This window comes from Erinaceus europaeus, chromosome 20 (assembly GCF_950295315.1).
Source record: "Erinaceus europaeus chromosome 20, mEriEur2.1, whole genome shotgun sequence".
NCBI classification, from domain to species: domain Eukaryota; kingdom Metazoa; phylum Chordata; class Mammalia; order Eulipotyphla; family Erinaceidae; genus Erinaceus; species Erinaceus europaeus.
The window spans coordinates 18,855,953-18,876,459 of NC_080181.1; the positions used below are offsets into that span (position 1 = coordinate 18,855,953).

Sequence of the window (20,507 nt, forward strand, 5' to 3'; positions counted from 1 at the left end):
CAGGTAGGGAGCCAGGGGCTCAAACCAGGATCCTTGTGTTAACCAGGTGCACTACTGCCCAGCCCCCTATTAATCTTTTTATGCATGTCAAAACTAAAATGTTTACGGCTACTTCTCTTTATTTGCATGCCTCATTTTATTTTACAAAAATTATCAAAGTGAGCTGAACTTAAATACTGTTTTAAAACACAAACTCCAAAAATACTAGCACTTTAATTTTTAGAATTTATTTTTATTGATCTTATTTCCTATAAAAGCAATAAATGTCCTTCACTTTGGTATTTTTATTTTTTTAACCAGAGCACTGCTCAGCTCTGGCTTATGGTGGTGCAGGGGATTGAACCTGGGACTTTAAAGCCTCAGGCATGACAGTCTGTTTGTATAACCATTATGCTATCTACCGTACGTAACTTTGCTTTTTTAAGATCATTATTATTATTTGCCTCCATGGTTATTGCTGAGACTCGGTGCCTGCACCATGAATCCACTGCTCCTGGAGGCCATTTTTTCCCCCTTTCGCTGTCCTTGTTGTAGCCTTGTTGTAGTTATTATTGTTGTTGATGTTGTCGTTGTTGGATAGGACAGAGAGAAATGGAGGGAGGAGGGGAAGACAGAGAGGGGGAGAGAAAGAGAGACGCCTGCAGACCTGCTTCACCGATTCACCTGTGAAGCGACTCCCCTGCAGGTGGGGAGCCAAGACTTGAACCTGGATCCTTACGCCGGTGCCGGTCCCTGCGCTTTGCGCCACGTGCGCTTAACCCGCTGCACTACTTCCCGACTCCCCTAAGATTATTTTTAAAAACTTTTCTGCCATTTTTTTATTTGAGAGTTTTCTTTTTTTTCTCTCTCTCTCCAGGGTTATTGCTGGGGCTCGGTTCCTACACTACGAATTCACTGCTCCCGGAGGCCATTTTTTCCCATTTTGTTGCCCTTGTTATTGTTACTGTTGCCATTGATGTTGTTGTTGGATAGGACAGAGAAATGGAGAGAGAAGGGGAGACAGAGAAGGGTAGAGAAAGATAGACACCTGCGGACTGCTTCACCGCTTGTGAAGAGGACCCCCCCCTTGTGGGTGGGGAGCCAGGGACTCGAACCGGAATCCTTATGCTGGTCCTTGCGCTTCACTGCCACGTGCGCTTTACCTGCTGCACTACCTCCCCACCCCCAATTTTTTTTTCCACCAAGACTGCTCAGTTGATTTATGTTGGTGATGAATCTGAGGCCTCAGATCCTCGGACATAAAAGTTGCTTTGCATGTCCCCCTCCCCTTTAAGGTTTATTTTCATGACAGAAACCAAAATGCTACTCAGCTCTGGCAAATGGTGGTCTCAGGACTGAATCTGGAAAATTAGGGTTTAGGCATGCAAACTTGGTGTATTACCACTGTATGATGTTCCTGGCCTAAAATACAGTTCATTTTAAAGACTATTTTGATAGGTCAGGGGTAGAGAGCATAATGGTTATGCAAAGAGATTCTCACGTTTGAGGCTCCAAAGTCCCAGGTTCAATTCCCCCACACCACCATAAAAGCTGATCAGTGTTTTTTTTTTTTTTTTAAAGGGTGCATGGGGTTAAGCACACATAGTACAAAGCACAAGGACCAGCACAAGGATCCCAGTTCTAACCCCTGGCTCTCCACCTGCAGGGTGGCTGCTTCACAAGCAGTGAAGGTATCTTTCTCTCTTCCTCTCTTATCTTTCCTCCTCTCTCAATTTGTCCTATACTAGATAAAAATGGGGACACACACACACACGAGCAGTAGCTGTGCATTCAGACTCACATGCATGAGGCCTGGGAGGTCTCCGGTTCAATTCCTGATGCTCCCATATGCCAGAGGTGAATAGTGCTCTGGTGGCTCTCATTAAAACAGGTAAACAAATTTAAAAACAGAGGTTGGCACACTGGAGTGTGGGAGCAAATTCATCAGTTGAGATCATTATTACTGTCACTGAAATGCCCATCAGACCCAATGTAACATACAGACTCAGAGCAGTCCTTGTGAAATACAGTGAATTTCCTTAAAGGAACAGGACAAATGTTAAGAGTTTACATGGCATCATCAAACATCCAGAATCACCAAGCTATTAAGATGAAGACTATTACAACATGACACAGTATATTCAAACTGCTGAAAGCCAGCTAGAGAAAAAAATGACACATCAGATGTATAGCAGCAAACCCTCTCTCCTTGTCACTCTGCCTGAAAAAAAAAAAAAGGTTTAGAGTAGTAATGAGCAAAAAAAGCTAAGAACTAAAGAAAACCACTTGAAAAAAATCAGTTTTATTTAAATCTCCTTAAAAAAGAACATTTTCCTGAGAATATTCTGTGGGCCTTATAGATAAATATAAAACAGTTACTAACAGAAAGGAAGGGCTGTACCAGCAACTGAAAGTGAAATCCAGCACTAAAAAAACACTCATCAATATGCCTACAGTGTATAATCAAATGATTTGGAAAGACAGAAGGACTGGTTAAATTTTCAGAGATTAAATTACCCATATTGACTCTTGGTAAAGTAGAAAACCTGAATAATCAGCAAGGAAGTTAGAGAGACTTCAGGAACTACATTAAAGAGATCTATGGACTTGTACAAGTCCTACACAGGCAAATCCCTATATACTCAAAAATTCTCCCCAGAGGACAGGAAGAGTTGGCCAATCCTTTTTACAAAACTAGAATAGATTCCAAAGCCAAACTAAGATGACTTTTAAAGACCTATCAGTACAGATCTAAACCCTCAACTCTTCCGTTTTCTGAGACCAGAGCATTGCTCAGCTCTGGCTTTATGGTGGTGCTAGGGATGATGAATCTGGGACTCTGGACCTCAGGCAATAAAGTTGGTGTACAAACCCGGTTTATCTCTCCAGCCCAACATTATTATTTTTCTTTTCTCCTGCAGGGGACAGACCTCAGCGTCTCAGACATGCGTACTACTACTGAAAAGCCCCTCAGGTTCAATAGTTTCCTATTGTACTGAAAGAGGGAGAGAGAGAACAGAAATGCCACAGTACCCTGTTATCATCCATGGCTCTCCTATTTGATGCTGGAGTTCAAATCTATGGTCTGGCACATGGTCAAGTATGCGGTCCACAGTGAGCTCTCTTCTGACCCCCAGATCTCAAACTTGATAAGAATTTGAGGAACAGAAATCGAGAATGTATTGGAGGTGCAATATATTATATAACAGGTAGTTTCCAGGATGTAATGATTGCTCAAACTAGGAAACTTATTTCAAGTCTCCTTTATTCAATCATCTAACAAATGTTTCTTAGTTTATTCATCTGCAGTGAGGCAGTGGATACTGAGAATTCAATAGTAAATATTTGGTCCCTGTCTTCATGAAGCTCTCCAGAGAGGTGTAAATACGATCACAATGAAGTGTAATGGTTATGACAACAGAAATAAACACAAACAACTATGGGAATACATAAATTGGTACTAGTCCTGTTGTAACTATGCTCTGACAGACTGTACATCAACAGAAAACGATACCATTCTCATGGTTGGTTAATGGGGAATAGCTGAGTCAGACTCTAGAGGTCTTGATGAGGTATATACAGTGATAAAGCTACATTTGGAAAGTATTGGGTCAACATGAGTGGCTTTCTCTACTAGTGTTTGTCAGTTTTCAGGTTATCGCTGTCACTATGCAAGCCACACCATGCGAACTATAGTATACAGTGATTAATATCTGACTGCACTACTCTTGTCATTTTGCAGACCTTGTGAGAATAGTGTTTCATGGAGAAATTGCTCTCCCACACAAATAGTCTCTTTTTTCCCACTACAGTGATTAGCAACACTTGGGTGAATTGTCTCAGTAACTATATTCAAACTTCTGAGGTCTTATTTGTCTTATCCCTTTTACATAGTAAACTTACTTTGATGACTTTCAACCAAGAGAGATTAAAGTGGAAAAGTCACAGCATGAGAGGGTGTCCCAAAAGCCACATAGATTACTCTGAACCACAATCATTTGTGAAAATGAACAGATCTGAGGAGCTGCAAAGTTGCACTGCAATGGTATTAGTCTTATGTCTATGACTGTTACTGAAGGCGTTTTGATATAGGGAAGACGAGCTGAAAAGTTCATGCCCACTGAAAGCAGAAACTACTAAGAAAACCATTTTAAGCGAACAGAATTACTGTTTTTAACTGTGAGCAATCGGACAGCTCAATTTACCTAGAAATAAAAGCAGCACACATGCAACTCAAGAGAACAGGAAAAATAAATGGTATATTGCTCAGAACCACAGCTCGCGAGTCACAAAGAAGCAGAATCTACAGCATTAAGGTTGATATGTACAAAAGGTATATTTTAGGATATATTACTGACTTACAGAACTTCGATTAACACAAGACAACCACTGAATTTTTAAGAATGCTGTTAACTGTCATATATATGAAATTGCTGATGTAAAAAAAGGACACACTCTCTCCTTTCCATATTCTCAATATATTAAAAAAAACAATATAGTACAAATATTGTGGAAAAGACTCAAATTTTTCAAGAAAAGAGTTTTGATAAACAAGCTCTAGAAAGAAACGTTTTACTAAATGTGATTTTTAAGTATTTCAGTCGGAAAAGTTTTTCAAAGTTTCAAAAAAAAAAAAAAAAAAGCAACCTGTACAGTCACCATAGTGAAAGGTGTCCCAGTACACAAGCACCAGACACTGAAAATATCTGAGTGAGAGGCAGCACTTAAGGCTTCAAGAATCTCCTTTCAGGAAAAGAAAAAGTATGTTTTTAGTAAAACATTTAGCTGTTAACTTTGATTTTTTGTTGTTATTTCTACTCAAAAAGGTAATCATGTGAGCACTGTATTTAGCGGTATTTGACTTCCTGGGTGACTTCAGCCATGTTAGACATGATTTAGATAGCAAACTTTAGCTTGTGGCACATTTCACTTTGTCTCTTCAATTAGGTTAAGACTCGAAAGAGATGGTCATAGAACTTACATCTAAATTCTCCATGTGTAACAATTACAATTTATCCCCAACTTTCACCCCTACACTTCCTCAAATGTTAGTAAAATGATTAAAAATTGCATTCTCTCACTTTTAGCAAAATACTAGCTCATTGCAGACTATCAAATGTTCTTACTATACATACCAAAATCTAACAGGAAACTCCTTGCAATACAAAATGTTAACAAAGGATTAAAATATCTGCTTTACATTCAGCAGTCATTTACGGGGATCCCCCCTTACACTACCCGCCTTCTTAAAGTGTTCAAAATGATGAGGGCCGGTGGCACTTTTAACTCTGCATGAAACCCTGAGGTGAGAGGTTATTAATGTAGTAAAACTGCGACCACAATTTTCTCATTTCTGTACTTTACAGACTTTAGATAGAAACATGGCAACTTTTAAAGCTGCTCTGTATAATTTTCAACAAAATGCTTTCAGACCACCTTAGGCAGAAGGGTCTAGATGACCCTATAAGAAATGTCCTTTTACCAGGCTAGTGTCGAGAGGAGTGCCATTTCCCATCTCTGTTACTGTCCCATCTGTTATCATAGTCATGACTCCTGCTGTCATGATTCCTATCTTCATAAAAAAAATCATCTCTGTTTCCTCTATAATGATGGTCGGAACCATGGTCAGTGTGATGCTGATCACGACCATAATGTTTATCAACTGTGTAGGGGTAAGAGTTCTGTCTGGCTTTCCGCAGTGTTGATGGTGTATCTTGGCGCCAACGGGAGCTTGAGGACTGGTTAAAGGAATGATTATGTGACTGAATAGATGGAGAAAATCCGGACTGGTCCAGAAGTGGAGAACCATACATGCCACCATATGACATCTGTCTCAAAACATTGTTCATCTGAAGAAAGAGAAAAAGAAGGAAATGTTTGGTATTCCTAGATGTCAAAGCCAACAGATATTTTGTCATAGTTAACCAAACAGATAATAGTGGAAAAGCAAAATAGTCCTACCTAGATGCATCAAGTTAAATGTAACTAAAAATAATTAAAACCATACAACTTTGTTCACGTCAATATATACCTATGAAGCCTATCACTATTACTCCTTGACTACAGAACAGAGCATGTGAGGAAGAAGTCATAAGACTTCCACTGTTGGGAGTCAGGCGGTAGCGCAGAGGGTTAAGCGCACGTGGCGCAAAGTGCAAGGACCGGCATAAAGATCCTGGTTTGAGTCCCCGGCTCCCTACCTGCAGCGGAGTCACTTCACAAGCAGTGAAGCAGGTCTGCAGGTGTCTGTCTTTCTCTCCCCCTGCCCCCCGTCTTCCCCTCCTCTCCATTTCTGTCTGTTCTAACCAACAACAATGACATCAATAACAACAATGGCAACAAAAGGGAAAATATTAAAAAAAATAATAATCCACTGTTAAAGAGGGCAGTTGAACAGACATGTTACACTGCTTGAAGACTAGGGTCTGAGCCCTGCTCCCCACCTACAGGGAACACAAGCAGTGAAGCACGTCTGCAGGTGTCTTTCCTTCTCCCACCCTATTTCCTTTTTTCCTCTCAATTTCTCTTTGTCCTATCAAATAAAAAAACAAAAACAAATGCTCACCAGGAGTGATGGATTCATAGTGTAGATGAATCACTGAGCCCTAGTGATAACAGTAAAAAATAAACTAATGACTATTAAGTGAATCACTGCATGATAAGCACATGAACAGGTGAGGGTTCAGTATTATGATTAGGAAAGAAGTCCTGAAGGGATATTATAAGTAGAACCCTGGGTACTAAAAGCATACACAGCTGAACATTCAAAAAGTGGACAGACTATTTTAAGGGAAACATTTTAAGGGAAAAGTCTACGGGGGGGGGGGGGGCAGGGAGGTAGATAATCTAATATTTATTTTTTAATTATTTTAAAAAAAATAATTATTTATTCCCTTTTGTTGCCCTTGTTTTATTGTCATAGTTACTATTGTTGTTGTTACTGATGTTGTCTTTGTTGGATAGGACAGAGAGAAATGGAGAGAGGAGGGGAAGACAGAGAGGGGGAGAGAAAGATAGACACCTGCAGACCGGCTTCACCGCTTGTGAAGTGACTCCCCTGCAGGTGGGGAGCCGGGGGCTTGAACTGGGATCCTTACACCGGTCCTTACGCTTTACGCCATGTGCACTTAAGCTGCTGCACTACTGCCCGACTCCCATGGTTTAGTTTGTACAATGAGACTCACATGCGTTAGACTCAAATGTCCCAGGTTCAATCCCCCATACCACCATAAACCAGAGTAACAAAGAAACACAGGGGCCCGGTGGTGGCACACTTGGTTGAGTGCACGTTACAGTGCACAAGAACCCAGGTCTGAGCCCCCAGTCCCCGCCTGCAGGGGGAAAGCTTCGCAAGTGCTGCAGGTGCCTCTCTGTCTCCAACCCTCTCTATCCCTCCCTTCCCTCTCGATTTCTGACCATCTCTATCCAATATATAAATAAAGATAATAAACAAAAAATACAAGGAAACACAGACTGGGTTCACCAAATAGTTAAGCAACCCTGGCTGAGGCAGGATGTCATAAGCAATACGTGGGGAGTGGGTATGGCTAGGAAAGTTTACTTAAATCAAACAGTGGAAATGTCTAGCTAGCATGCTGACTTGCAAACAATGGAAACGAAGAAAGACAAATTTTAAAAAAAGGTTGTAATATAAATTTTGAAATGATATTTGAGATGCAGGAGTAAGGGGAAAATGGAAACTGGTGGGAACCAGTGGCAAAACAGAAAATAAAAGGACTCAGTTACAGTTTGGAGACAAAGATGAAATAGTAAAAGCAAGTTATCTAAGATTTTTAAGGCTCTTTTTTTTTTCTAAATTATTTTCATTTATTTATTGCGTAGAGACGGCCAGAAATCAGAAATCAAGAGAGAAGGGGGTGTTAGAGAGGGAGAGAGACAGAGAGACACCTGCAACACTGCTTTAGCACTTGCAGAGCTTTCCCCCTGCAGGTGGGGACCAGGGACTGATAATTTCACGGTGATATAGTGCAAAGGGACTTGCTGCAGAAGACTTTTGAGTAAACATTACACAAAATGCAATTCAAGTTGAAAAATCAGCCTACCACTGCTTGTCTCTGAAAATTTTCTGGCGATGAGAAAGATCTCTGAATTATCTGTGCTGATGCAGTCATGTTATCCATAGGCCTTTCAAACCTGTGAAAAATAAGAAAACCAACATGCAGCCATTCATTCAACAAGTATTCGTTACACTAATCTCAAAAGACAACTCTCAAAAGTAGGACTGAAGACAAAGAAGGTATCCATTCTTGTGGAGCTGGGGCAGAGGAAGAACTTGACATGCATGTAAGTGAAGTAGGAATGCCTAAGATGTAAGCAGGGGGAAAAAGTACTATGGGGTCCCCTTATAGCTGGGATGCCTTTTCAAGCTTAATAAGGCTATTATTTGGAGCAAAACATCCCAGCAGAGGGTGGGATTATGGATGAGCAAAAACATCCCGTGGAGACTGTATCTAATTATCCTGAGCCAAGTTCTCCCAGAGCACAGCCACACTATCTTATAGTAGTTCTACATTGCTACAATGTTAAGGACAGAGACTATATAGTTTGCAAAGTCTGGTCCTTTATAAACTGTCAATCCCAGAGCAAAGCCGTACATTGAGAAGTACAATGAAAAGCGTCTGACTGGGTGACGATAGATGAGGGGAAGAGATTTTCTTTCGAGGATAAAAATGTGAATTTTTGGCCTGAGGAACTAAGTAGACATTTATTGAGACAGGAATAGAGCACAAACTGCAAGATATGGGGCTAAAAGTTCTAACACAGGTAAGAAATTCATCACCACAGTGTTCACTTCTTAAGAGGTAACTTCCACTAGAGAAAAACTCACTTTTGGGCAGGGGTAGATTAGCGTCATGCTTATGTAAAGAGGCTCTCTGGTCTACGGCTCCAATGTCCTAGACTCAATCCCCGTACCACCATAAGCCAGAGCTGAGCAGTGCTCTGGTTAAATAGATAAATCACACTGGCAATAATGAAGGGGGGGGGGACCTCACTTTTGATGCCAAGGCTCCCTTGCTCTCAACCACAATGCTGGCTTTCCTATAGTCACTCCTGTCCTAATCCACTAGTCCTTACACCCTTAATATGTGACCTTGCCACTATAGAACTGAAAACATGTGACTATTAGCCTACTGTTCTGAAGATAAGGATCCTAGTCTAATTATAAGCGAGACATTCTATATATTCTGGCCTCTATTTCACTGACACCTCCCACAACTCTCTGTTTCTTATTCAACTGGTCTAAGTGTAGTGGCCTCTTTTAGTCCCTCACCTACTTATCCTGCCTCTTCAAACCTTTCACGTTCTATCCCTTCTGGGCACTTAGATGTGTCTTCCTTGAGACTTGAAAGTTCCAGCAGGTAGCACAGCACAGTCGCTGGACTTGATCACACTGCAAGGTTCTCAATTCCAATCCACTAAGCCATAAGCAGCTCAAACTTAGCATCCAATTCTCATGTACTTCATACAAAAATAGGTAGAGACAATAATCCCTATTTTGTAAAACTCCTCCAAGAAATAAAGGGAGACTATTCCTAAATGCAAGGACTATGACAACCTGATAAATGACAAGAACTCTGACTGTAGTACTAGGCCTGCAGATTCTGGGGGTGGGATTAGCCACCAGCTTCTTCAAAACTAAATTTTGAAGAAAATGTGGCACTTTTGTTTCCTTTACCCTCAGTAACTGAATGAAATTTTTAGATAGCATCCAACTTCTCTTTCTTACAAAAGGAAAGGCAAGACCACAGAAGTAAGACTAGTTCAATCTTACACACGTGGCAGAAGTAAGCCGAGAATGGAATTCTACCAATTCTTGGCCCAGCAGCCTGTTGCCCAGTCAGTACTTTAAAGCTGCCAATTATCACCTATTGGTGGCCATAAAATGAATCTCAATTATTAAAAGATAAGACAGAGGGGGAAAAATGCACTGCAAATAGTAAGCATAAAGAATTCTGAGCAACTTTCACTTAAAGACACGCATAAAAGTGAAGGTATGTTTCTACAAATGAAAAGAGCTCATCAAGATAAATCTGTTTTAAGGTAATTATATATGTAAAGTGTTCCCTTAAATTAGTACGCGTAGCTACTGTGTATTCCCGAATAGCAAGCAAGAGAAAAGGTAGGAATCTAAATAAGCCAAAGTTCCTTATGTGTTTTGAGCCCACTACTTAAGATGCTGATTCCCCATAAATGATTTCAGCAACAGGTTAAAGTGATTACCTGCTAGGAGAGGTGGAGGTAGGGCTTGAATTTCCGACATGATACTGGGGATATGACAAATTGGCATCCTGAGATGCATGGCTGCTTCCTAAAATAAAATAATTCAAGAAATTCTTTTGGATAGTAAATTTAGCTTGAAGTGTTGTCTCCCCAGCCCCAACTCAGTCTCAAACAGTAGTCACAGGCCAAAGGAGAAAAAAACCTCCTTTACAGTAGAAGCTCAACAGTGCCAGAATAAGAATTACAGGCATATAGTAACATGTATCCCACAGTTCCAATAATATCCAAGCTGATCATATTCTGACTCCCACACTAAATTGTAAAACTACAGGCACGGAAAATTTCGTCTTCACAAGATCAAAAATCAGAACTTGAAAACTTAATTACAAAGCAGCCAGGAAATATTTTTAGAAAACAATCCTTGCTCCTTTCAGAAAGGAACCCACATCCAGATCTTTCAAACAATAAAGCTGATGTGCTTTTTATTAACCCAAAGGGAAGTTTTAGGTTCATTTTTAAAATCCAAACTTTCAAAAATCTACATTTTGAATGCTTACCATTTTCATTCCCAAAACTTTAAAAGTATCTTTGTGTTGAAAGAGCTTCTTTACAACTAAATAATAAAATTCAAAACCAGAAAAAAACAAAGCATCAAACCAGCCCCCTGCTGAAGACACCCGTATTTACCCGATCTAAACTGAATTTTGATTGGCCTTCCAAAAAGTTTGATCCCATTAAGTAGATTCATTGCGTAAGGAACGGAGACTTCATGTTTGAAACTCACGAATGCAAACTGCTTGAGTTTACCATCCTTATCTTTTGGAATTTTCACTTTTATTACCGGCCCAGCCTACAAACAAAAATAAAAAGCATTGAGAACTTAAGGCGATTTCAGGAAAAAACTCAATACTTAGGAAAGTTTAGAGACCATGGAAATGTTGGGACAGATGGACGGACACACACACACGACACTCCAACAATAATGTCGCCCATCTCACTGAAAGATCGTCCAGTTATGACTGAAAACCAGATCAACTTTTTTGGGGAAGGAAGTCCAGTAAGAAACTAAATTAAAAACAAAAAACAAAAAAACCCCACCAAATTCACATTTCACAGCTCTTTTAACTTTTCAACAGGGAGACCAGCATCATTGGCTCACTGCCTGCAAGTAAAAGTGTTCTCAAGACGAAAAGAAGGTTGGTTGCTTTTCTCAAAGGAAAAGATGCTGTTTGAGCAAAAGAACCTGGGTCCAGGCCCAGGTCCCCACCTGCAGGAAGGAATCTTTACAAGCAGTGAAGCAGAGCTGCAGGTATCTTCCTCTCAATTTCTCTGTCTCTATCCAAGAAATAATAAATAAAACCATTTTAAAAGCCCCCGTTTGCTCCTGCACCCCATAAAGAACTTTGGTCCAGAGGGTGTAAAATGTTAGGGGAAGACGATCAGACAGCTCTGAATTTCAATTCCATCAGGACCTGGAGTGAGAAGAGGTAAAAAAGGAAGGACATTCGGAAGTAGTGACAGGTGTGGGTGCGACTTAGGAAGAGAGAGCTGGGCGGTCCACGGGGGCGGGGGTTCGCTTCACAAGTGGTGAAACAGGTCTGCAGGTGTCTATCTTCCTCTCCTGTTTCTGTCCTATCCAAAAACAAACAAACAAACAAACAAACAAATAGGCCACAGGAGCAGTGGATTCAGTGTAGGCACCATGCCCCAGAGATAACCCTGGAGGCCAAAAAAAAAAAAAAAAGAAGAGGGCCGGGTGGTGGTACACCTTGAGCACCTTGAGCACCACCATGTGTTAGTGCACATGGGCCAAGGTTCAAGCCCCTGGTCCCCACCTGCAGGGGAACAGCTCAGCAAGCAGTGTCCCTCTGCCTTGCGATCTTCCCCAACCCTCTCGACTTCCATCTCTATCGAGTAAGTGAATAAGACATAGTTATAGAAATAATAGCCAACTCATATCGGTGATAACTACTGCGGTTTCTTTCTTCTTCTTCTTCTTTTGTTTTGTTTTTTTGTTTGTTTTTACCAGAGCTCTGCTCAGCTGTGGGGGGACTGAACCTGGGACTATGAAGCCTCAGGCGTGAGAGTCTCTTTGCACCGTTATGCTTTCTACCCCCGCCCACAACTAGTGCGGTTTCCAATGGAGGGACTGGGGACACAAAACTCTGATGGTGACAACAGTGCGGAATTATACCTGTTACAACTTGATAAATCTATATTAAATCACTAATAAAAATTAAATAAAAAACCCGTTTGAATGGAGCCATCAACTCAGGCTGGGCTGCGGGGCGCCTGGGGGAGCTCGGCAGAGGCGGCCATGGCGCCGCCCGGGGCTGCTGCCGGGAGCTGGAGCGGCAGAGAAGGCGGCGGACACCGGCGACGACAACTCATCAGGCACCCGCAAGTCAGAGCGTCCTAAGGGGGCGAGGAGAGGGGGACTCGGAAGGTGGGGAAGAACTGTCCCAGCCGGGACCCCACACCTGTGGACTCCCCGCGAGCGCGGGGTCGCCCCAACACACACACGCCAACCCGGAACGTTAGCATCACGGCTCCGGCCCGCACCCGGCGGCCACCGAGAAGCGACACCGGCGGCCGGGTCCTCCGCGCGAGTCAAAAAAGCAAGGAAAAAGCTTTCTCCCAGCCCGCCTACCTGATGGAAAAGCTCGAAAAGCAACTCCTCTGTGACTTTGGTTTCCAGGTTGCCCACAAACAGGGTGCGATCTGCCTCGGCGGCCGCCGCCCCCATTTCGGCGTGGCCCGCTTCCTAGAAAGGCCGCCGGGGGGGGGGGGGTCGTCGTCGCTGCGAATACACCGCGCACGCGCAGATGACTCCTACATGCTCGCGCTGCCCTGGCGTCACTGACGCAGACGTCACTCTCGCTCGCCCGGCGGCCGACGTCAACGTGCGTGGCCGGACTGCGCACTCTCGCGAGAGCACGGCCACTACATCCGCCGCGCCGACAGGGATGGCTTCCGGGGTGGTGGACTTCCGCCTCGCAGAGTGCCGGGAGTGACCCGAGGGGCTTCCAGGGGCCTCCTCCAACGGAGGGGCGAAACACAGGGACCCGTGGGCAGTGTTGGAAAATGGCTCTGAACTACGTGGCGCTGTCCTCCGGCGACCAGCGGACCCGGGTGGCCTATCGCTCCTCTAATGGCGACCTCAGCCCCTCGGCGCAGGCGCTGGCCTTGGTGTCGGGAGACAGCTTCCTGGTGGCCCGGCCCGAGGCGATCCTCCCCGGGCCCCCGGGCCGGCAGGCGGCGCGGCCGAGCTTCCGCGCCGAGAGTCGTCGAGCGGCCGGGGGAGGCCGGAGCCCGACCCGCCTCATCAAAGGCCGAGACTCGGAGGGGCGGGGCCGAGGCCGGCAGCCGCGCTACACGCCCTACACGCCGCCCGGGGCCCGGCTCGACCTGCTGAGAAGCGCCCTGCAGCAGCGCCTGGTGGCCATCGGCGGGGCCATCGCCGCCCGCATTTCCGCCTGACCTGTCCTGCAGCCAGGCGCCTCCCGACCGTGACCCTGTGAACAAGGCCTCTGGAAAAAAAAAAAAAAAATCGTTGCCTGTCGCCACGCAGTTTTTATTTCTAGAAAAGCACATTTCTGACCTGACTGTAAACAGTACCTGGGGCAAAGGGGAAGAGTTTTGGGGGATAAGAGTCTTAGCACCAAAAAAAAAAAGGGGGGGGGAGGGATTTGGAAGTTATAAACAAGAGTGCTTTCAGGTCGTGTCGCGGGTTGGAGAATCAGAGCCGATGGAGTCAATGAGGAGGAACTTCGAGACCGCTAATGGGGGGCCACAGAAGAAGTCTCCGGGCGGTATGTAGAGGGGCCGCTTCACACGCGGTGAAGCAGGTCTGCAGGTGTCTGTCTTTCTCTCCTCTCTTGTCTTCCTCTCCTCTCTCCATTTCTCTCTGTCCTATCTAAGGACGACATCAATAACAATAACGACAACAGCAGTAAAAGGGCAACAAAAGGGAAAATTTAAAAAAAAAAAGTCAGTGTAAGATAAACCACTGGGGGAGGAGGGTACCTTTTTCAAGGTCTTCTATCTGGGGCGTCTCTCCTGACAGTTTGGTCAGTGAACTATAGTTTGCCTTGACATTCTGTCTTCCACCTCCGTCAGATCGGAAATCATTGGGATTAGTCGCGAAGCTGGGACCACCCTAACTCTGTTTTATGCTCACTCTAGCATCTTTCTTGAGCTTTCCTGTCTTTACTCCTTCAGCCATTCAACAGTATTTGAAAATCTTGCGTGTGTCCACTACAGATGAACTTTTCACAGTATGGCCGTCAAGGATATCAGGAAGTGCAGTCTAGAGGAGGCGGCGGCACCGGGCAGTGCATCGGGTGTGATAAGAGCAGGCACTGTTCCCGCATGCGGTACAAGCATGATACATGTACTTCCAGCACGGCTCAAGCTGCGGTGGTGCATTGAGCCTGGGATTTCAGAGCCTCAGGCATAAAAGCCTTTTCTTATCACCATTTATGCTATCTCCCCTTTCCCTATCCTGACTTGACTGGGTCACTCCTGGTTTGCTCTTTTATTTTATTTTATTTTTCTTAAAACTATTTTTTTGAGAGAGACACAGAGAAACACCAGAGCACTGCTCAGCTCTGGCTTATGGTGGTGCAGGGGATTGAACCTGGGATTTAGGAGCCTCAGGCATGAGAGTCTGTTTGCATAACCACTATGCTGTTTCCCCCACCCTGCTCTTTTATTAATCTCATAACCACGTGCTCCCTAACATGAATGCCAGCTCTAATGTAAGCGGATAAACTAGCTCCCCCCCCCCCCATGGGCTCTTGCCTGTACTGATATGCAGATTACCACACAAAACGCAGGACTGCATTTTCAGTACCACATCACAACAAGAACATTGGTAAACCAGTATGGGTAGCTTCCACAAGAGCAGTGAGTGATCTGCAGCCCTGGAGATAACACAGTGTCCAGAGCACCAGGCTTACAAGCAAGAGAGTCTAAGTTCAATTCTTGCCATCACTTGTGTCAGAGGTGGTACTCCAGCTCTCTCCCTCCTCTCATGTCTTTTTTTTAATATATATTTACTTCCCCTTTTGTTGCCCTTGTTTTTTTATTGTTGTTATAGTTATTATTGTTGTTGTTGTTGTAGATGTCATTGTTGGATAAGGACAGATGGAGAGAGGAGGGGAAGATGGGAGAGGGGAAGAGAAAGATAGACACCTGCAGACCTACTTCACCGCCTGTGAAGTGACTCCCCTGGAGGTGGGGAACCAGGGGCTCGAACCAGGATCCTTAAGCCTCTCCTTGTGCATGGGCCACATGCACTTAACCTGCTGTGCTACCACCGACTCCCATAAATAAGTTTTTTTTTTTTAGATTTATTTACTTATTCCCTTTTGTTGCCCTTGTTTTATTTTAGTTCTTGTTGTTCTTGAAGTCATCATTGTTGGATAGGACAGAGAGAAATGGAGAGAGGAGGGGAAGACAGAGAGGGGGAGAGGAAAATAGACACCTGCAGACCTGCCTCACTACTTGTGAAGCGACTCCCCTGCAGGTGGGGAGCCGGGGCTTGAACCCGGATCCTTCCACTAGTCCTTGCGCTTTGCGCTACGTGTGCTTAAGGCGCTGCGCTACCGCCCGACTCCCAATAAGTCTTTTTTTGAGGATGAAGGAGCTGGAAACCAGGCCATAGGGAAAAAGAATAATTGAGAGAATGCCTTTTCTTGTGTGCCAGTGCAAGGCAATGTGCTAGGGACCTTTATTCTTGGTCTATTCAGATAGGAAGAACTTACCCTATTCCCATTTCCTGGGCCCTTTTAAGGTTGATGCAGTGCTTTAAGAGGCTGCCATACAAGGGTAAAGGAAATCTCCGTAAAGCCTGAAGAAGAGGGTTCAGGTGCTGGTGCATCTAGCTGGGCACACACGTGATCATACACAAAGAACTTGAGTTTAGGCTCCCAGTCCCCACCTGCAGCAGGAAAGCTTCACAAGTGGTGAAGCAGTGCTGCTAAATGGTTTTCTCTCTCTCTCCCTCTCAGTTTCTTTCTGTCTTTATCAAAAGACAGAGAAAGGGGAAGTCGGGCAGTAGCGCAGCGGGTTAAGCACACGTGGCACAAAGCACAAGGACCAGCAGAAGGATCTCGGTTCGAGCCCCCCACCACCTTCAGGCACAGGTGGTGAAACAGGTCTTCAGGTGTCTGTCTTTCCTCCTCCTCTCTGTCTTCCCTTCCTCTCTCCATTTCTCTCTGTCCTTTCCAACAAGGACGACAACAAGAATAACTACAACAATAAAACAAGGACAACAAAAGGGAATACATTTTTTTTAAAAAAAAGAGAGAAAGAAAGGGAGGGAAAGAAAAAAAAATAGCCATGTGCCGGGCTAGCTTCGTGGGCAGGAGACAGATGACCAGGGACTCATGGCTGAGCTGGGAAGCAGTATCTCGTTTATTAATCAGATACATCGCCTTTTATGCATCTCTTCACTGGAAGTGGCAAGCAAAAGGAAATGAATATGAGAGGGGGCGGAGCAAAAAAAGTGGGAACAGAACATAGAAAGCTTCCATCTAACCAGTGGAGATTAAACCAATACCCTGCAGGTAGGGCGGGACCCAGGTAAAACAGTGGTTATAGGGCAGGGTTAGATAGCGTAATGGTTATGCAAACAGACTCTCATGCCTGAGGCTCCAAAGTCCCAGGTTCAATCCCCCGCACCACCATAAGCCAGAGCTGAGCAGTGCTCTGGTTAAAAAAAAAAAAAAAAAAAACAGTGATTATGTAAATAGACCACAGCCTCAAGCAATGTAACAGAAGGGGTCTTAGAAGCAGAATTTAGAAGCATACCAACAGCTATGCGGAACAGTTGGTGGGTTCATCATGCAGGCTCTGGACCTCAGCCATAACCTTAGTGATGATGACGATAAAGATTGCTAAACTCCTGCTTGTATTGTGGCTGGAATCACAGTTCAACCAGAAGAAAATTCCTTTTCAGTATAATCACATAGCTCAGAGCTTGAGTGGGGAATTTAAAGTTTAGTTTTGACTGGGTTAAGCACACATAGTGCAAAGCACAAGGACCCGCAAAAAGATCCTGGTTGGAGCCTCCGGCTTCCCACCTGCAGGGGGTCACTGTAAGCAGTGAGGCAGGTCTGCAGATGTCTGTCTTTCTCTCCTCTCTGTCTTCCCCTTCTCTCTCAATTTCTCTCTTATCCAACTGTTGTTGAGCGCGGGCCACAGAGAAGAGAGAGAGGAGGGATCCGGAGCAAAGAGGAAACACAAATCTTTATTTGCGCTGGCACCTCAGAGTTGGGTGCTAGAGAAGCAGGTTGGGCCACGTGGAGGTAGCGAAAATGGCCGCCTCACACAGTAACCTTTCCTGAGTCTGAACACAGGAGTGAAGCGCTGGCAAGAGAGGGAGGTGCGGAAGAAGAAGGGCTTTTATAGGAGCAGCTTTCGCGAGAATGGGAAGGGGGAGGAGTAACCATAGCACTCCAGGATAGGATGATAACTCTCGTGAGAATGGGAGGAGTAACCAAAGCACTCCAAATATTGCGGGGATATAGACAATGCCCTGAGGTCACAACATGGCTGAACAGGCACCCCGAGAATGTCCCGACTTTCGCGGGAACTAGCAGTAGCCTGAGGGGACAACATGGCAGATGTGACTGCATCGGCACAATTTCCCAGCATCCAACAATAGCAGCAACAACAATCGGGAAAAAAAAAAGCTGCCAGGAGCAGTGGATTCATAGTACAGGCCCTAGCGATAACCCTGGAGGGAAAAAAAAAAACAAACAAAAAATTAGTTTTGATGATAATCTCTGGCATACTTTTTAGACTCCCGAGGTTACCGACTAGTATTTTCAAGGGGATAAAGATAAAGATTTGGGACAATGTCATAGTCTTTGACAAGGAAGCTCTGGATAGTGTGTCCTGAGTACACAAGGCTTTTAGTGGGCATTTCTGGATGTTCAAATCATTTTGAAAACTTTTTTTTTTTTCATAGAATGAAAAAACTTACTCTGTCACTTCTTACACTATGCACATAAAACATAGTGGTGACTAATACAGGGATGGTCTCTTATGGAAATTTACATATGCATTTAATTCTCACAGCAGCCCATAAAAAGGGTGGACTTTTGTTTCACTGCTAAGACAGTGAAGCAGAAAGTGATGAAATAAGCCTTCCAAAGCCATGTAGTCATAAAGGATACTCTTGCAGCCTTTCAATCAGTCCTTACTTGGACCATGCAACACACATTATTTGATCATTTTTCTAGTCCTTCCAAGAATAGTATCTAACAGTATTCTAGATATCTAGGTAGAAGTTTGCTCATAATATATGATGGTCTGATAACTTAGGCTGGACATTATGAAAACTTGTGGTAGAGGAAAGAATCCCAAATTTATATGCTCTTAAATTTTCAGATTGGGGAAAAGGTTGAAGTAAATGGTTTTTTCTTCTCTAAGAATTTTGAGAAGACAACACATGCCTAGTAGTGGAAAATACAACTTCACAAGATAATTAATTACATGAAGACCTGATAGAAACTAAATCTCTTGGGAGTCAGGCAGTAGCAAGGTGGGTTAAGCGCAGGTGGCGCAAAGTTCAAGGACCGGCATAAGGATCCGGTTGGAGCCCCCAGCTCCCCACCTGCAGGGGAGTCGCTTCACAAGCAATGAAGCAGGTCTGTAGGTGTCTATCTTTCTCTCCCTCTCTCTGTCTTCCCCTCCTCTCTCCATTTCTCTCTGTCCTATCCAGCAATGATGACATCAATAACAACAACAATAACTACAACAAGGGCAACAAAAGGGAATAATTTAAAAAAAAACTAAAATCTCTTTAATTGTTAAACACGGTTAGGTTACTTATTAGATGGATCCTATTTAACCCAATTCCACATATAAAAAATAAACCTGGGAGTCAGGCTGTAGCACAGCAGGTTAAGCACAAGTGGCACAAAGCACAAGGACAGGTGTAAGGATCCCAGTTCAAGCCCCCGGCTCCCCCCATTCATAGGAGTCGCTTCACAGGCAGTAAAGCAGGTCTGTAGGTGTCTGTCTTTCTCTCCCCCTCTCTGTCTTCCTCTCCTCTATTTCTCTCTGTCCTATCGAACAATGACGACATCAACAACAACAATAATAATTACAACAGTAAAAAACAAGGACAACAAAAGGGAAAAAAAAAAAAACTTGGCTATGACCCAAGAGATAGCACAGTGGATAAGATGTTGGACTCTCAAATATGAGGCCTTTGACTGAATCCCAGGTATCCCATGTGCTAGAGCGATGCTCTGGTTCTCTCCATTTCATTAACAAATCTTGGGGGGGGGGGGAGGCAGTGACTGAGCGCACATGTTACAGTGCTCAAGGGCCCAGTTCAAGGCCCCAGTCCCCACTTACAGAGGGAAAGCTTCCTGAGCTGTGAAGCAACACTGCAAGTATCTCTCTCCTCCCGCTTCCCTCTCTCAATTTCTGTCTCTAGCCAACAAATAAACTAATAACCTAGATAAATAAAACTTTGAAAAATTGCCTTGGTTAAAATTGGAAATGATGAGAAGAGAGAAATTAAGTATGGTACATAAGATAACCAACCACATGTGCTGTGAAAAAGAGGACACCTGAGAGAGGAAGAGAGTGTAGTCATTATGCTGAGGCAACAGTGTCAAAACGGGTGCAGCAGCCCGGGAGAGCAGGACTTTGATGTGTAAGGTCCTCAGTTCAGTTCCTAGCACCATTTACACCAAAGTGTCATGCTCCTGTTCGTTCTCTCTCTCTCTCTCTCTCTCTCATAAATAAATCTTTGAAAGATTTTTTGTTTTGTTTTGTTTTGGGTAGAGACAGAAAAACTGAGAGGGAGGGGGGAAAAGAGAGAGAGAAAGATACCTACAACACTGCTTCATTGTTCCTGAAGCTTCCTGCTTGCAGGTAGAGGGGTTGGGGGCTTGAATCCAGGTCCTTGTGCACTATAATGTGTGCACTCTACCAGGTGTACCACCATCTGACCTTGAAATCTTTTTGAAAAATATTTTTATCATCTTTATTTATTGGGTAGAGACAGCCAGAAATCAAGAAGGAAGGGGGTGATAGAGAAGGAGAAAGACAGAGAGACACCTACAGCCCTGCTTCAGCATTCATGAAGCTTTCCCCCTACAGGCAGGAACCAGGGGGCTCAAACCTGGGTCTTTGTGCATTGTAAGGTGTACCACCACCCAGCTCCTCTGAATTTTATTTTTTTTTTAAGAATAAAAGAAATTGGAGTCAGGTGGTAGCACGCAGCAGGTTAAGCTCACATGGCGTAAAGCGCAAGGACC

At 44.0% G+C, this 20,507-nt stretch overlaps 2 protein-coding genes and 1 non-coding gene across 5 annotated transcripts; 2 read left to right on the forward strand and 1 right to left on the reverse strand.

The window, feature by feature from the left end:
• Nucleotides 1-4,219: 4,219 nt before the first annotated feature.
• On the reverse strand, nucleotides 4,220-13,136 carry RBM7 (RNA binding motif protein 7). Of its 3 annotated transcripts, XM_007534980.3 has the most exons (5): nucleotides 12,872-13,136; nucleotides 10,909-11,071; nucleotides 10,222-10,309; nucleotides 8,043-8,133; nucleotides 4,220-5,828 (listed from the first exon to the last, which is right to left on the reverse strand). In XM_007534980.3, the coding sequence occupies exons 1-5, from the start codon at nucleotides 12,965-12,967 to the stop codon at nucleotides 5,466-5,468; spliced, it is 801 nt and encodes a 266-aa protein (XP_007535042.1). In that variant the 5' UTR covers nucleotides 12,968-13,136; the 3' UTR covers nucleotides 4,220-5,465. The 3 variants fall into 3 exon arrangements, with proteins under 3 accessions (XP_007535042.1, XP_060036014.1, XP_060036015.1); XM_060180031.1 differs by lacking the exons at nucleotides 10,222-10,309; nucleotides 10,909-11,071; XM_060180032.1 differs by lacking the exons at nucleotides 10,222-10,309; nucleotides 12,872-13,136 and having other exon boundaries at nucleotides 10,909-11,046.
• A 31-nt stretch (nucleotides 13,137-13,167) lies between these two features.
• C20H11orf71 (chromosome 20 C11orf71 homolog) lies at nucleotides 13,168-13,783 on the forward strand. Its single transcript, XM_007535143.3, has one exon. The coding sequence runs from the start codon at nucleotides 13,306-13,308 to the stop codon at nucleotides 13,699-13,701; it is 396 nt and encodes a 131-aa protein (XP_007535205.1). The 5' UTR covers nucleotides 13,168-13,305; the 3' UTR covers nucleotides 13,702-13,783.
• A 2,222-nt stretch (nucleotides 13,784-16,005) lies between these two features.
• On the forward strand, nucleotides 16,006-16,123 carry LOC132535171 (small nucleolar RNA SNORA26). The gene has a single exon (XR_009546952.1). It is a non-coding gene; the product is annotated as a small nucleolar RNA SNORA26 (small nucleolar RNA).
• The last annotated feature ends 4,384 nt before the right edge of the window (nucleotides 16,124-20,507 follow it).